Here is a 17019-nt window from a genome sequence, read left to right on the forward strand (position 1 = left end):
AAAAAGGTAAAGAATACACTGGATCAGCAAAAGTATTTTCCCATTTCACATAGACCAAAATGTTCCTGATTTTGCATACTACTTTGAAGAGGATGACGAAAGGAGGAACTTATGGATTTGTCTAAACAAGCGCTTTCAAACACCCACATGCAATTCATGGGAACAAAGAACTGTCCAGAGAGCTTCAGCTATGAGCAGCATAGAATGAAATAAGTAAGAATATCAACGAATAAACCCATGTCCCCAAACTTTTGCACCTATAAATTCTGCTTTCTTTAAACAGTTTCAGCACAAATTTCTTCCAGATTTCTTCAAGTGGATTGTTTTCTGGTGAATTTTCCTTTTGTTGACTTATTTCCCAACCATGAGCAAGTTTTCCCACTAAATCGTAATTAGTTAGGTCTAAACAGCCCCATTTTATATAACCATAAACCATGTTCTCCCCCTGTTACATGGGTAGAAGGAGCAGCTGCTCCCACATGTTATGGGTGGTGGGTCAAAGAACTTCAGTCCTCTGCACAACTCAGAAAAAAATGCCCCATGACCATCACAAATCTTCTCTCCCTTCAGTCATTGCAAGTCAGGATCAGTGTACCATCCTTGGTCCTTATTATGGAGCATGACCATCTTTCCAAATGTCAACAGATGATCCATCCATGGCTGGTCCTTCCAAACTATTATAATCAAGATGGCTTAGACTTAGATGTGTGCCACATTTCTTTATTGTGACATTCATGCTTTCCCAGCAGGAAAGTAAAAGAAAATCTGAACATCAATAACCCCATGATCATGAGGTTGACAGAGGGGAAACAGTTGAAGGATAACAAGAGGAGCTTGCTTGGAATTACAAGGGTTTAAAAAATCTATATATATAATACCAAAGGAAGGAAGGAAGGAAGGAAGGAAGGAAGGAAGGAAGGAAGGAAGGGGTGAAAGCAGCAGAGAGAAACCAACAAAACATTTCCTGGTAAAAGGATTTCCCAATTTCTATTTCCCCCCATGCTTCTTGACTTTAATTCTCCTGGAGGTGTGTTTTGCCATGATTCTCCTGATATCCATATATGTCTTTTGCTTGGTTTCTGGAACAAATTTGAATATGTAATAAAAGGTGGCTATGCAGATTGGCCAGAAGATGAAGAAGCTGTAGGACCCAAGACGATTCTAGAGATTCAACGGTAAATATTTACAAGGGGAGAAAGAAAGAGACAAGCATGGAAACAATTAGGGAAGCTTATTTCTTGATCACACGCCTCTCCTTTGTGGCATTTTCTCCCGGGAACTATAGAAGGAGCTGTGAAGGGCATGAGCAGACAGGTAGATGGACCATACATTGTACCATGAACTTCTGCCCTTTCCCCCCACAAGCCTGTTCTGTACCAGGTTTTGTGTGGAGGGTGTGCGTAGGGGTGCACATAAAACCATATGGATTTCTGTACCCATTTTTCAAAAAGTGTGCACTTTGGCGCCCATTTTTGAAATCATAGACATCATTGTACAAATCCACGCATGGATTCAAGTCCATTTAAGCTCCTTTTAAATTATTACTACATTGCATTTCTATGCCACCTTTCTTCCCCTGACGAGGAACCCAAATCAGCTTACGTAAATCCAATTTTCCCTCACAACGCCAGCTCTGTGAGGAATGTTGGGCTGAGAGGGAGTGTGACTGGCCCAAGGTCACCCACCAAGCTTCATGGCCAAGTGAGAACTAGAACTCAGGTCTCTCAGGATTCCAGTTCAGCATCTTCACCATTATACCACACTGGTTTGCTTAATGAAATACATTTTTTCTTTGGCTCCTTTTCTAATGGACAAGGTTCATCAGCTATGGGGTATTTCTAAGGCCCAGTTTAAGGTGCTAGTGATGTCCTATAAAGCCCTAAACAGCTCAGGGCCTGGTTCCCTTAAGGAGTATCTCCTTCCATATGTGCCTGCCTGCCCCTTGAGATCTGGGGAAGACACCCTTCTCTGGGTGCCCCCCCCCCCGAACGAGAATAGGAGGGTGACTACCCAGAGAAGGGGCTTCTTTGTGGTGGCACTCCAATCATGGAATTCATCCCTCAGAGAGGTTCACCTGGCACCATCACTTTATTCTTTTTGGAGCCAGGGCAAACCCTTTTTATTTCCCCAAAGTTTTAAGATCTGATTGTTTTAATTGGGATTTTATTATTAGTTAAATTTTAGGATGCTGTGTTAAAAAAAATACTTTTTTTATTGTCAAACTGTCCCGAGACTTCAGTAATGGGATGGGCTATAAAATATTTAAATATATATATATATATATATATATATATATATATATATATATATATATATATATTGAGTGAACAGCAGCACAACCCCTAAGATGCACAGACTTTTAGATGCAAAAAGCAGCAGCTCTACCTCGGTTTCCAGAAGCTGAAGACTGAAGAAATCAGTAACAAAAAATCCAGGGCAATAACCTCCATTCATTCCTAGGATGGACTGGGCTACATGACATGCCTCCACTCCAAAATACTACCCAAGTTTTTTAGAGAGTGACTTCATATGGAGGAGCACTGTAAGCCAGAGATCAGCCCTGTTCACCACACAGGCAAAAGCTGAAGCCCAGTGCAGAGTTTTCACACTATTGACCAGACTCAGAAGCTGCTGTGACATGTCTCACCATCCCTGAAGAGGGTCCAAAGAAATGAACGCATGCAGTCCATAGTAGGTCCTGACCTCATGCAGCTGCAATTCTTGGTTCAGGTCCCAGTTCCCCTGAAAGCAATCCCCCCTCAGCATAGATTTGAACATATTGTTCTTTCATTGATTTGGATGATTTCCCCATCTTGTTCATGTCAGGTAGAAGCTCTCCAAGATTTCAGAAAGGGGCCTTACCTTGGCTGGTCTGGAAACTTCTGCATTCAGAGTTTAGCTTTACCAGTAAGCTACCCGGGCCCTCCCTTAAGAGCTGGAGTGACCTGCCCAAGGTCCTGCATTTGGTTTTGGGCATTTGTTTCCTATGTCTGCCCATTCAGCCATGCTGCAAAAGTTACCCTGATATCCAAGAAAACACATTGGTCTGAATTTTAAGGGACAAGGAACAATGGTGGAATGATGTTTCATACTCTTCTTCTTTGGTGGCAGAGGAAATTCGTGAGACGTGGCTCCCTTTACTTCTGCAAACAATGTGCTCCCCACAAAATTGATTCTCAGATTCACTCACCTGTATCTGTAGGAATGACACTCCTGTAAGAAAGCTTAGGAACCACTTCGTGAATCCTGCAATCACATAGGCTGAGGCCCGGGATGACTGGAAGAATATCTCTACTACAAGTACTGATGGAACTGGACCTTCAATGGAGAAAGAATTTGAAACATTGAAGCACTGAATACCATTGTCCCCCTTGACATTAATATACCCTATTCATCTCTTGCTCTTCATCCCAGGAACCCAGTACATCAATCATCTGAGCACTTACCTGGCCCTAAGAAGTGTCCGAAGAGGAATACGTTAACAAAAAAGGCACTGAAATACTTCATCACTGGGAAGCTTTCCTGTTGGAAAGAGATAGGCATATCTCACCTGCATACTGCTAATGAGGTCAGTAAGTTCTATTGAAAGGGATGTCTCATATTTGTAACGGTTGTCCTTTATTCCATGGAATTGCTAGCCCAGGGCAGTCAAAAGGTTCCATGGACCATCAACAGATGTGAAATCTTTAACAATGAACTGCAATATTTAAGCACCTTTCACAGGGAAGGTCCGCAAATAGGAACCTAGTATTAAGCTCTCTCATCCCCAGGTTAAAGGCCTTGGCACAAAATCCAAGTGAACTGGATTACTCCAAATGCTCTACAGTATTTTTTTTTCTTTCATGCATCTTTTGCAGATGTACCAATCAGAAGCTTACCCATTCCAAAACATCTGTGTTCTATCTAAATAATAATAATAATAATAATAATAATAATAATAATAATAATAATAATAATTCTTTCACATGTATGACTATCTTTCCAGTTGGCTTTTGGGCTTTGTGGCACTATTCAACACACACTGGGATGGGTGTTGGGGACTCACAGCCCTAGGGACCAGTTCCTTAAGTTATTTTTAATTCTTCATTTGATCAACACAATATTTTTTAAAAAATTTCAAACCTGAAGTTCGAGGGTCATGGTTAGCAAGACACAGGTGATGGTGCAACACACAAAGCCTATGAGAATCAGAACCCTTCGTCCTACAGAATCCGCAAGATACATCTAGAGAATATAAAAAATCGCAATGTGTTTGAGAGACAGAGGCCATCATGGGCCAAGGATTTGCAGTGAACAGAATAATAGACTCAGACTTGGGTTTAAACCCCTGCTCAGCAGTGGACCAGGGGTTAATGTTTAGGCATCATCTCTCAGCTTAACTCAGGTTTCCTCAATATGATGCCCTCTAGAATTTTAGAATTACAATTCCTATAATCCTGGACCATTGGCCATTCCAGGAAAGACAGTTGTACCTCAAAAATCTGGAGGGCACCAAGTTGGGAAGGCAAGCTTAACTTATCAGATAGAATTCTGGTGAAGATAGAACGGGATGGCAGAGAAAACCCCATCTCCTCTGGAGTAAAAGAGACAGTGCCCCATATGAAACAGTGGAGATTGTAGCTGTCACCAGAGCAGCCATTTTTATTTCCATCTCAGAATGGAAGAAACAAGACAGGATATTTTTAAAGTTCAAACTTGTTTTCCTTTCCATCAGGTTCTACCTCACAGGAACTAGGCAGGGTGGATACCTCTGTGGCAGCATCCCCCAACTCAGGTGCCTCCAGATGTAGATGGAAGTACAGCTCCCATCAGTCCCAACCAGCATGGATGATAATCAGCAATGATAGAAACTGTACTGTATGACCTCTGTAGGATCCAAGCTTGGGGAAATTTGCTGTATGAGGATCTCTTAGAGAGAACACTCAAGAGAAGACTTATGAGTAGCCCCTGTGGCACGGTGGTGAGACTGGGGATCTGGGAAGACCTGGGTTCTACTTCCTGCCTGACCATGAAGCTTACTGGGTGACTTCGGGCCAGTCACTCACTCTTAGCCTAGCCTACCTCACAGTGGTAGTTGTGAGGATACAATGGCGTTATGCAAGCCACCCTGGGTTCCTAGCAAGCGCTAAAAAGAGCAGGATATAAATGGCTGCTTTGAGGGATACTAGAGCAACTACATCGGCAGAAAAACAGTGTGGATACTTTCAGTGAGGATCGGTCCTTCCAAGAGGTCAGGGGGACAAGCTTCAGGATTTAAAGGGGGAGAAAGAAAGCTTACCGCTAATGCACCTGTCAAGCAGAGAAGGGTGGTTGTGGCAATACTAATGAATTGGACATTCTCCATTCCCACATTTGTAGCCAAGTAGATTTTCTCTGTATAGTAGTACGCCTGAAACCAAATGAAAGCAATCGAAAATTGTAGCTCAATAGAAGAATCAACTGGTGAGGAACCAAACTTTTGAGGAGTTATGCTAGAATAAATGGGTTGGTCTTACAGGTGCCATAAGATGGTTTAGTGCTTTTCCTGCAAAAGACCAACAGTTACATGACTGGAAAGAACATACAAATGGAAATACAGAAATTAACCTAAGGAACCACACAGTACAACACAGAGATAATAAGAGAAATAAGCATCAAATGGTCCCCAATAAAGCAGGGATGTTACAAAGTCCTTTCCCACATACCCAAGACCAGGAAGAGGAGTGCTTCCAAGAAGGACAATTGTGCTTTGAGAACCAGGCAATGAGCCTTCAACTCAAACTTTTTCCTCCATTGTATCCCATATGTATGGCCAGTCATTGTGCTGCAAAGGATTTATAGAATGCTTGGAATGGCTGCGAGATGCTTTTTCTAAACTAAAGCCTCCGTTTTCAGCTTTTATTGCAGGGTTGGCACTTTGGGATAAAGAAGTGGGTTTTGGGTGGCAGTTTGAGCACTCGGACTCTAAAATGTTCAACTTCATTGGGTTAGGGTTACAAAAACGTGGAGTCCTGGCATGGTTTTCATGGTTGGAATGTGCTTAGAATGGGAAGAAATGATGAGCAGAGCAGAAAAAGCTACTCAAGGAAGGCTTTTTCAAAATTGGATTATGTCAAATGGAACTGAAGTCTTCTATTAGGGTTAGGGTTGTGAAGCAGGGTAGGGTTAGGATTAGAAAAATGAGGTGTCCTGGCATGGTTTTTATGGTTGGAATGTGTTCAGAATGGGCAGAAAGGATGAGCTGTGCAGAAAAAGCCACTCCAGGAAGGCTTTTTCAAAATTGCATTATTTTCAATGGAACGTTAGTCCTATATTAGGGTCAGGGGTGTGCACCAGCCGAGGGTTAAGGTTAGAAAAATGTTGTGTGCTGGCATGGTTTTGATGGTTGGAGTGTGTTTAGAATGGGCAGAAATGATCAGCAGTGCAGAAAAAGCTACTCAAGGAAGGCTTTTTCAAAATCACCCCTTTCAATGGTATTTTAGCCCTATATCAGGTTTAGGGGAGTGTGCCAGGGTAGGGTTAGGGCACTGCTGGGGAACCTATGGAATGCATGCCACAGTCGGCTCACAGAGCCCTCTCTTTCAGCCCGTGAGCCAAGTCGCCCCAGCATCGCCCCAGCAGCCAAGCATCGGATAACAGCGCACATAGGGGCCATGCGCATGCTTGGAAAGGAGTAGTGGTGCAAGATGATGACATCACAAGCTGCAACTCATTAGCTGTGATTCATCTGAGTTTTTGCATGGCTGGTCAGTGCACTTCCAAGGAGATATACACACAAACACACACACACACACACACATGCTTGGACTGGGTGTGAGTTGTTTTTTCTAAACTAAAACCTTGCATTTCCTGCTTTTATTGCAGCTTTGGCACTTTGTGATAAATAAGTAGGTTTTGGTTTGTAGTTTCGGCACTCGGTTTCTAAAAGGTTTCAGGCATTAGATGGCTTTCAACCGTGGAGAAGCATCAGGTAAGGAGAACAGTCCCTCCAGGGTTTTTTTTCCCCTTGTTTTTTCCTAGAGACACTCAGCAGTAAAAAATTTGGTGTCACAGCCCCTGACACTTGCATAGACCCCCACATCAGCCCTATGTAGATTAGACCCATTCAGCTGAAAGAGTCTCAGGCCTTGTTTCAGTGGGTCTACTCTACATAGGACTAACACTAGACACTACCCCTTGATTGTGTTAAAACAAGCATCTCCGATCATCTTGCAATTTTGTGACGGTGTTGCAGGTACTTTTACAAAGCTGCTGTCTCGGTGAATGTGATGTGTTAAGGTCACTAACTTCCATTTTATTAAAGGGACCTGCTGATGTCAAAGACCAACACCCATACAGCATATAGTCAACATTTACAAACTCTGCATTGAGAAAGTTCCTGAGGGTATTGGGTTGGGTCCCCACTAGGGATGAGTCAAAATTCCACGGAATCCACCCCTCTAGCATTGCTGGACTTCCTCTTGAGCTTCACCCTGCCTTGGAAAGTGAGCCGAGATGAGAGGAAGTCTGCAAGGAAAGTTTCACAACTGGCAACTTTCTCCCATGGCACATACAGCAGCGCAAAGGCTGTGCCATGTGGCCCTGAAGAGAGATACTGCTTGCACCACTGTTGTGTGGCTCAGTTCCTGGAGAGTGCCATGCAAATGTGGGTCACATTCACTCGGAACCGGGGCTGACAGGCATGTCCAACCAGACTGGCATCTGGGAGCCTATGGGAATCTATGGATTACTCATACCTGTAAAAATAACCCCTGGTTAATTCCCAGGTCAGCCTCTAACAGCTTGGGACAGGCTTGCCTCCCTTACCGCATTGAGGCCGGCAAGCTGCTGGCCACTCATCAGGACAATGGTAGTGACGACTTGCCTCCGCAGGCTTTCTGTCTGAATGAGCTTCATGCAGGTCATCTCCTTTTCTGCTTTCTCTGCGATGTCCTCCTGACGGAGCTCCTCCATTTCATCCTCCACATCCTCCTTATCTCTCAGCTTCTGTAGAGCTGAAGGGGAGCAGAAGCAGAATAGCTCTGAATAGGGCAGGGGGGGCCCACTGAGCCATGACCTGGGATTGGCACAGATTTTTTGCATGCAGGAGGTCCCAGCCTCAGTTCCCTGGGGTCCCTCTGCTACCAGGTGTTCCCAAGACTGGATTCAACAGACCAAGAGACACGCAGCTTCTTATGGCCTTTACATCTTATGCTAGGATGAGTCTCATGTTCCACATATAGTGTTGACCTCAGTGAAGGACTTTGGGACATCCTCTTATGCTCTCTAACTGCTGTACTTTAGGAGTAATGGAGTATTTAGAAGCTTTCACAACCACCATCTTAAATTCGGCTAAAGCAGGACTTTGTAGGCAAGTTGAGACATTATATGGGTGGCCCAGTGGTCACTCCTCCATTGCCCTGTCCCACATGCCTCTCTTGCTGTAAACAAATCAGCAGAACTCAACACCATTTAAGGTTTTCTGAATTCCTACTGAAAGAACATCATCACCATCAATATATTTCATTTCTCTACTGCTCCACGGCTGAAGCTCTCTTGGAGGTTTACACAATCCATAAAAACAAAGGATAAAAGTACAATAAAATATCATAAATATAAAAAATATTAGAAAGTTTAAAGTACCTAAAAACAGACAACACATGGAATAATGAAAAGAGTCACTTTTCAACACCCGGGGATCCCTGTCAAGCTCATGGGTAGCCAAGTAAGTTCTTAAAAGCCTCAGAAAAGAGGATCATCTTAACATGGCACAGAAGAGATGAAAGGTTTGGTGCCACAGTGGGGAGGTTGTTCCATAGATGGGGTGGGGGCAACACCAAGAAAGCCCTCCTCTTAGTTGCTACCCTCCACATGCAGAGGAAGTCCCCAGTGGTCAAAAGTACTGAGCAGATTGTGGTTGGGAGCTGCCCCAACAGGTTTTGTGGCCCTAAGCCACTTAATGAGTACCTACGTCCATTTTTCTTCTCTCATGAAAGGGCATGTGTCTTTTTATGCATTTCCCCATTAATTAATTGAGCACTTTTTGCAAATGTAAGCCTTTTGCTCCAATGGACTAAGGCACATTTGGGTGCATTTTTCAAAGTAAATCTTTCTTTGCATGCAAATTTTTGAAGTGCATGGGTGTAGCTGAACTGAAACCAATGTCTCATATATCTCTGGGCTTGACTTTGCATCTTCAGGTCCTCTCTCCCTGAGCCAATAATTAGAAAAGGCAGTTGCATAAGGCAGGGGAACTTGCTCTGTGTGTTTGCTTCTGGAGCAGGCTTGTGTGACCAACACTAAAGCAAGCAAGCGCTTCGTACTGTCAATCTTGGAAGCTAAGCAGGGTCAGACCTGGCTGAAATTTGGATGGGTAACTTAAATGTTGAGAATTGCCCTGAGAACTTTGGCTAAGGGTGGTATAGGAAACTAATGGGGGAGGAGGAGGAGCAAAATGCCAAATTCCTCATGCCCTAAAATTAACTTAAATTCTCCCTTCCTTTCTTCAAACTTCAAGTGGAGGAGATTTCTTATTCTCCAGAGGGATGCTTAGGGATGGGTGATTTAAATGCTGTGAACTGCCCAGAGAACTTCAGCTATGAGTGGTACAGAAATGCAATGTAACAACAACCAACAAAGAGAAATCTCCAGACTGTCAAACTCAATGGCAGCATTTTGAGATGGTTGGTGCTAGCTTTGCCCGCTCCATGCCAAGATGTCACGTTAATTTGGCTTGCAGCAATGCTTTTGGCACACTTCATTTTGGAGATCAACTCCCCCAACTTGACAGCTGGATTTCCTGATTCCTGCTCAGGCAACCACATGCTGCCCCAGTGAAGTGACCCAGCACACCCTGCAGGAGCACCCCATGGATTCCCAATATTCTTTTAAAATGAGCACCGGAAGTTATTTTTAATTTAGCTTTTAGTCCCATTCATGTAAACACACTTGCCCTGACATGCTGGCTTGATATATACCTATGCAGAGACATAGCTATGCATCATATAACCTTGCTATATGTTCGTGTCCAAAAGTAGCATGCTGCATTGAGACTTTTCGGTAGACATTTATACTTACATGAAATGTTTATTTAGGACTTTGTATTAATAAAACATTGGGATAGTGATGAACTGGTAATAGAAGAATGATGATGTCTTCTGACAAGGACCGGTGGTGAGAAAACCTCTTCAGGGTTGTTAGCACTGCTGTGCCCCAAGTCCACAGCTACACCTCTCAGTGTGGGTTAGAGCCAATGTACCTTGTCTTGCTTTCTCTTCATCCCCCTTCTGAATCAGTAGATACCCAGGACTTTCAGGGTAGAAAGGCACTAGGAACATCTGTATCCCTGGTATGATCCCAATAACACCCATCAATATTGGCCAACCTGTAGAAGGACAGACAGTCGTGATGCAGGTACACTGAAGAGCCTTCGGTCATGTATCGGACCTTTTCCAACCCAAATGTTTCATTTCTCGGAATTACCTTCTTGGTTCCCCAGGACATTGTGAAGAGAAACAAATCGAGACAACAGGACACCAACCGTTGTGAAGAAGTGGGGCATCATGACAAGGCATCCCCTCAGGTTTCTTGGGGAGATTTCGCCAAGGTATAGAGGGACAACACCAGAGAGTATGCCTGGGTAGAAGATAAATCAAGAGATCATTCACAGTTTGTGTCTGACAAGATGTGCAGAAACCTGTGACTATCTTCATACTCTAAAAAATTAACTAGCTCCCCAAGAGATGTCCTGTGGCATTCTGAAAAGTGCCACTCTCTCTCTTTCCCAAGACGCATAAGAATCCACTGAAATTTCATGACAGGACGCTCTTTGACAGTAGTGGAACCAACCAACATTGACCAGTTCATCCTGCTTCTAGTCTGATTATTCTTTGCTTATGCATGCATGTATGTACATTTGTATGCATGTGCTTCATTTTCATGCTATCCTATAGCTGATACTCTCTGGCAGTTTACAAAAGTTAAAAACACACAAACAAGGAGGAGGGAAAAAATAGCATAATACAATAAAAAAAACACAGCAATTGCAACCAAATCAGCACAGAGGCAAAGCAATTGTACAGGATAAAATGCAACATTAAAGCTAAAGTTTAAAAGTTAACTGTTAAAATACTGGGAAAATAAAAGGGCTTTCTGGAACTGAAGTTTTCTGGTTTTCTGGAACCTGGAACTGAAAAGAATACAGAATAGACACCAAGTGTACCTCTTTGAGAGCCTGCTCCACAGGAGGGGATCCACAACTGAAAAAGCTCTCCTCCTGGTAGCAACCCTTACTTCCTTTGAGGGGAATCCCAGGGAACAACCCCCAACAATGAGCTCAGGTTCCAGGGAAGCACATACGGGATGAGGCATTCCTTCAGACAGCCTGGTTGTTCACGGAATTGGATGTTAATGCTAGCACTCTGAATTGGGCCTGGACTTCAACTGGCAACCAATGCATCAGGAAGAGGTGCACATGGTGGGCACGTCGTGAGTGGAGCCGGCTGGTGCCGGAGGCCAGACTAGATGGCCCGGGAGGCCCCTTATGACTCACTCTGGGTCTATGTTTCTAAGAGGACTGGTATAATATGTTATCAAAGGAGGGGTTACCAGATCATGGATTACTGCAGCTAGGCTTTGCCTGTCCAGACAGGGTTGTAGCTGGTATAACAGCTCAAGCTGATAAAAGGTGTTCCAGGCACCTCACTGAGGGAGAGAACATCCTCTTTAGGTTTGCTTGTGAGATCCATTCCAGCTGATGGAGAAGTGAAGCAAGGATATCTATTAGCACCTTTTCTTTTAAGTTTTTGGCTAAAATTTAAGAGACTGGCAGAGCATCGTTGAGCAAAATTAAGTGACCTGGAAAAACTGAGTTTGAAAAAATATTGGTCTCAGAATTGGCTGTGTTTATTACATACATTTGGTTATCTACAGCCTCATTTCCTCCAGGATAATTCTGTCCTAGCTAAAAAGAATTTAAATAATGCACCAGTGACATATTTTTTTCAGGTAGATATTGCTTCTCTTAAGACAGTAAAGATATCTTCCTGTTATAAAATATATATCAGGACCAGAGGACAATTTATTTAAAATTGAGATGTTCATTTAGAAGAACGAACTCAGTCTTGCTAGGTTTCAGTTAATGCTTTCTATAGTCAATGGTAGTCTAGCCAAAGCACCTTATCACTTGGTCTTTGCTTTGGTCATCGTGGTTTAGATGAGTTTGATGAACTTTCTCATTTGTTTAATTGTTTTTGGACATGAGACACTGGGGTAAAATTGCCTGCTAAAAATTGAAGCAAACAGGCCAGTTTTCCAGAAGATAAACTTACTCTATAACAAGAATATAAAGATCTTCAGAAGAATCATCACTTTTCTTAATGGAGTTAGCTAAAGTCTGAACCAAAATTAATAAGACAGATGTGATAGGCATATATACAGATACTTCTGTAAAAACTGAAAATTAGTACCAGGAATTTTTTATTATTAATTTTAGTTGTCAATTTGGAGCTATTAAGCATTTTCTTTGAAGTATGTCTAATCATTGGATCATTTTCACTTGGGCATATTATGGATACTTGATGTCCATAAAGTCTGATGAACATTAAAACTGAAGTGAACCTGAAACTTTCAAAAATGAAACCATTGAATCTATGAACTGGGCATACCTGCACATATTCCCGTGTACAAGCGTGCAAACATGGTGTATTCAAAGGCATATATCAGATTGGAACAACCCATGAGAATAGCAGAGACGGTGGAAAAAATGCTGGCTATCATCAGAGAATTTTTCCTGGAAAGACAGGGGAAAGGAGCAGTGGAATGAGAGAGATGCCAATGAATATACAGTACTTTTAAAATGCACAGGAGGGAGAGAAGCTGTGGGATTCAATATGGTGCTCATCTATAGATCTTTTTTGCTAGTTTTGCCAGTTCTGGAAAAGAAAACAGGCTACCCAAGACACTGGAGCTCCAACTCCCAAGCTCTTAAATCTTATTCAGCCACCTTCTTTAGCTTCAGCATGCATTGCACACACATTTTCAAAAGAGTTAGAAACCTGGTTTTGGTAGACCTGCCATGTTGGTTCTTTCAGGGTATAGTCAGATGTACCAAAACAAGGAAATGTGATTAATTGGAGCTCAGCAGCTTTCTTGCCTTGCTTCTGATATGCTGATTGAAAACAGGGCAAGTCAACTTTTGCTTTGGTGTTTTTATTCCTCCCCACACCCTAGACTTCTGTTTATAAGATAGACTATCATTTGCATACCTTTTTCAAACCATTAACTTTCACAAACAGGCATTCTTGTGTAACTTTAAAGCAGCACCCCAAAACCACATGGTCTGAAAAAAGTACCAAAAAAGATGCATTTTTTTCAGATGCAAAACAGCACCCAGTAACATGGGACTTGACACTATTACCTCAAATAGTGCTACTTGCATTAAAGGTGCCCGCTTTCCTAGTGCCTGTTTGCAACACTGCTGTGGCTGTCCAAACAGAGGGTGCAAATCATGATCCAGCTTATAAATGGACACCTGTTGAGGCAGGTGAGTACCAGTGCATAGTCAGCTAACCAGAACCCAGGAAACGAAACCAAGAAAATCCAGTGGTTTTACACACCCCAGACAGATTTTTCACACATCCCAAACTCCTGCACATGCTTAGAGAGAAAAAGTCTTGCAACTCTAGAAAATCTAGAACCCTTTTCTTTCTGGCCATGCATAGGATGGCGCCCTTCTTGCAAAATGCTGTACCTGAAATATTCTGTGTGAAAATACTTCCTCTGCCATTAAGCTAGGGATTTCTTCAATAGTATATAAGATAGGTTTGGATTCTGCCCTAGTCATTGAACCAAATGAACTTAATTTGGGTATCAATAACTTGTGTAGGACTAACTTTGGAAGATTTGTTAGTCTAAGTAAATTTTCATTAAATGGTTGAAAATCATCAGGTATAGGATTTCCAGAAGCCAGTCTGATCTTACAGGAGGCCTCTTTTCCTCTCCTCAACACCACCTCCCATGTTTGTGTCGTTATGCACCATCAAGTCATCTCCAACCTACGGTGACTCTATGCATGAAAGTGTTCCAAAACATCTTATCCGTGACAAAGTTGCTCTGCTCGTTTAAACCCAAGGCTTCATCTCATGTCTGCTTTTCCTGTGATGTTTAATAAACGCTTAATGTAATGTGACATCACTGATCTTTCCTTCCCCCAAACACCTTTCAGTTGGTTGAATGGTGTTGGCAGTGAGAAGGGAGATGCTATAGGCAATGACACTGTGCCTTTATTAGATGATATTATGGGAGATACGGGCCAGATGCAACCACATGTTTCCTTCTTCTCACTGCCCCATTGTAGGGAACTTCTGGATCATGGACCAGAAATGGTCTGCAGGGGTTCCCCATCTAGGCAGTCAGCATCTTCTCTAGGCCGTATCCACTCTCCAGGCAGGAAAAGCATCTTATTTCTATATGTAATTGATCAGGGATAAGATATTTTCTCTACCAATCACTGAAAAAGGCTCCTATTTTCAGACCTTAGAAGGGAAACATTAAGCTCTAGGACCATTCCTAAGGCTATTTATATACCTCCCAAATGTATCCAGCAGACAGCCAACGGTCAGTGCTCCAAATATCCCTCCAAATGGGAATAAAGCTATGGTGATACCAATGAGTAACATCTGAGAATTTGGCTCTGTCAGCTCCTCAAATGTTGACTTGTTGTAGAAGTGCTCCAGGAGCTAGGAAGGAAGCAAACCACGGCCAGCATTAAGACCCTCCCACACTTTATGTGGCAGCAAACCTCATCCCTTCCAAGTCTATTGGGTGGTTTAGACATGAAATTATCTCTCTCTCCCTCTCCAGGAACCCTTGAGAGGGAAGTGCTATCTCTCTGCCTGAGCACACTGAGGTGACCTGACTCATGTGTAAAACTTATCATTTACAATGGAAGCTGGCTGCCTCAAATCTCGCTATGTCCATGTGGCCAGGACCTGCATCGTTTCAACCTGACGTCTGCACATGGGCATAATAACTCTTGTCCTGGAGGCAGTGCAGAGCCATCAGGACTAGTAGCCATTGGCAGGCTTCTCTGGCATGAATCGGCCCAACCCCTTCTAAACCCACTTAATGGGTTGCCATCACTGCTTCATGTGGCAGGTAATTCCATAGTTTTAACTATGCGCTTATGTGCTGTCTGAGGAAGTACTTTCTGTTATCCATCCTAAAGTTCCAACCAATCAACATCATGGGATAAGCTCGGGTCCTAGTATTCTGGGAGCAGGAGAAAAATGACTCCCTTTCCACACCATGCATGATTTTAAACACTTCTATCATGTCTTCCTAACTTACCTTTTTTCTAAGCTAAACTATCCCAGATGTTGTAACCTATGTAAATGCCTCAGGGTAATCAATGGACTTCTAAGGCAAATCCTTAATGAACAGAAGTTCTCTACTCTTCTCTGCTCTCTCTGCCAAATCCCTGAATTCCTTTATTTCACTACAGCCTCTCTTTTACTGACTTCTTACCCAGGACACATCTGTAGACCTATCAAAAGCAACCCTTCCCCTTGTCGTCATCTTCTTCCTCTTTCTTTCTGTACAATGTAAGAACATCCCATTGAAGATTTAGCCTATACTAGATGTGGTTTATAACTGGATCAGCTGCAACTCAAGAATGATGCTGTGGCATTTATGTTCATGTTAGGGAAGAGGTTTTGAGGGAAACCAAGTGGTATGGGAGAGAAGGAAATTCCACATACATGCAGCATTTGCATGTATGAATGTCAGAGTCATTGGGAACATTCCATATCCCATACGTATATTGAGAGTTTATACAGGAAAGAGTCACAGGACTGAAATCTGAAAGCCGGTAAGCTGCACCCTCACAGGCCCATTCTAAAGCCAAGGATGGCATCATGCAAAATGAGAGCCAGTGTGGCGTAGTAGTTAAGAACATGGGCCTTGGACTCAGGTGATTTGGGTTCTAGACCCCACTCGTCCACGGAGCCAACTGGGTGACTTCGGGCCAGGTACAGACTCTCAGTCCAACCTATCTCACAGCATTGTAGTTATTGGGAAAAGACTGAAAGGAGCAGAAAGATAATTATTTGTTTATTTATGAGATTTATTAGATTTCTATCCTACCTCTTTCTTTTTTAAAGAATTCAAAGTGGCTTAGGTCATTCTCACTATTATGTGAGCAGCCTTGGGTTTCTTGGAAGGAAAAATGGCAGGGAACAAATGAACAAACAAATGAATAAAGGGCACATGTTAGAAGCACAATATTTCCCTGTTAAGATAGAGATGGTTGAAATTTATTCTAGGAAGTCGACACCACAATTTATTATTGTTTTTCTGATTTGCCTAGCAACTTTTTTCTTTTAAAAGGAACCAAGGGCACTTTCAAAAATAAGCAAATAAAACAGCTAAATTGCAACATTTTAGATCTTATAAATATATAGTTCAAACAATCCCCAATAAAATACAATGGCCTCTTACCATAGTAGGATAATAGACTACATAGATGTTGTAACCGTACTGTATGGAAATGGTTGCAGAAGCCACCGATACCCACACAAATGTTCTTGGCAGGCCCTACAGAAAGGAGGAGAAGCAAATGTTGGGCTCATTGCCATTCCGTAAAAGCCACTCTGCAAGTAGAGCACGGTAGGTTGGTTGAGCACCGAAAATCCCACCCAACAAACCATCAAGATGTCCATGTGCTGCTCTTCCTCTCCTTCCCCTTCAGTTGCCTCTGAAAAAGAACCTACCAAGTCTTCCCCTCCCCACTCCAATTCCCATTCTTTCACTGGGGAAGGGGATCAGAGCAACAAACAGATTGCCACCGGGGTTGCATTTTGTGTTTATGTTTATTGGATTATCCTCCAAGAGTCATTCCTGCCACATATAGGAGTGCCCTTTCAGCACCTGGCATGCACCTTGGTAACTCTTCTAGATTATAGAACACTCCCACTCTCCCACTCCCCTGTGGGAGAAATAGGATAATGACCTTGAAAGGTGACTGTTGACTCTATCACCTTCTCTAAGGAGAGAATAATGTCT

The 17019-nt window shown here is 42.8% G+C and overlaps 1 protein-coding gene across 1 annotated transcript; it reads right to left on the minus strand.

The window, feature by feature from the left end:
* Positions 1–987: 987 nt before the first annotated feature.
* LOC123035028 (solute carrier family 2, facilitated glucose transporter member 5-like) lies at positions 988–16676 on the minus strand. The gene is made up of 12 exons (XM_044452859.1): positions 16662–16676; positions 16456–16551; positions 14545–14696; positions 12624–12748; positions 10441–10593; positions 10217–10342; positions 7786–7973; positions 5279–5389; positions 4123–4224; positions 3447–3522; positions 3191–3318; positions 988–1161 (listed from the first exon to the last, which is right to left on the minus strand). Exons 1-12 carry the CDS (start codon positions 16674–16676, stop codon positions 988–990), a joined length of 1446 nt encoding a protein of 481 aa, XP_044308794.1.
* Between the last annotated feature and the right edge of the window lie 343 nt (positions 16677–17019).

Source organism: Varanus komodoensis, unplaced genomic scaffold (genome assembly GCF_004798865.1).
Source record: "Varanus komodoensis strain SLA01 unplaced genomic scaffold, ASM479886v1 scaffold75, whole genome shotgun sequence".
Lineage (NCBI taxonomy): Eukaryota > Metazoa > Chordata > Lepidosauria > Squamata > Varanidae > Varanus > Varanus komodoensis.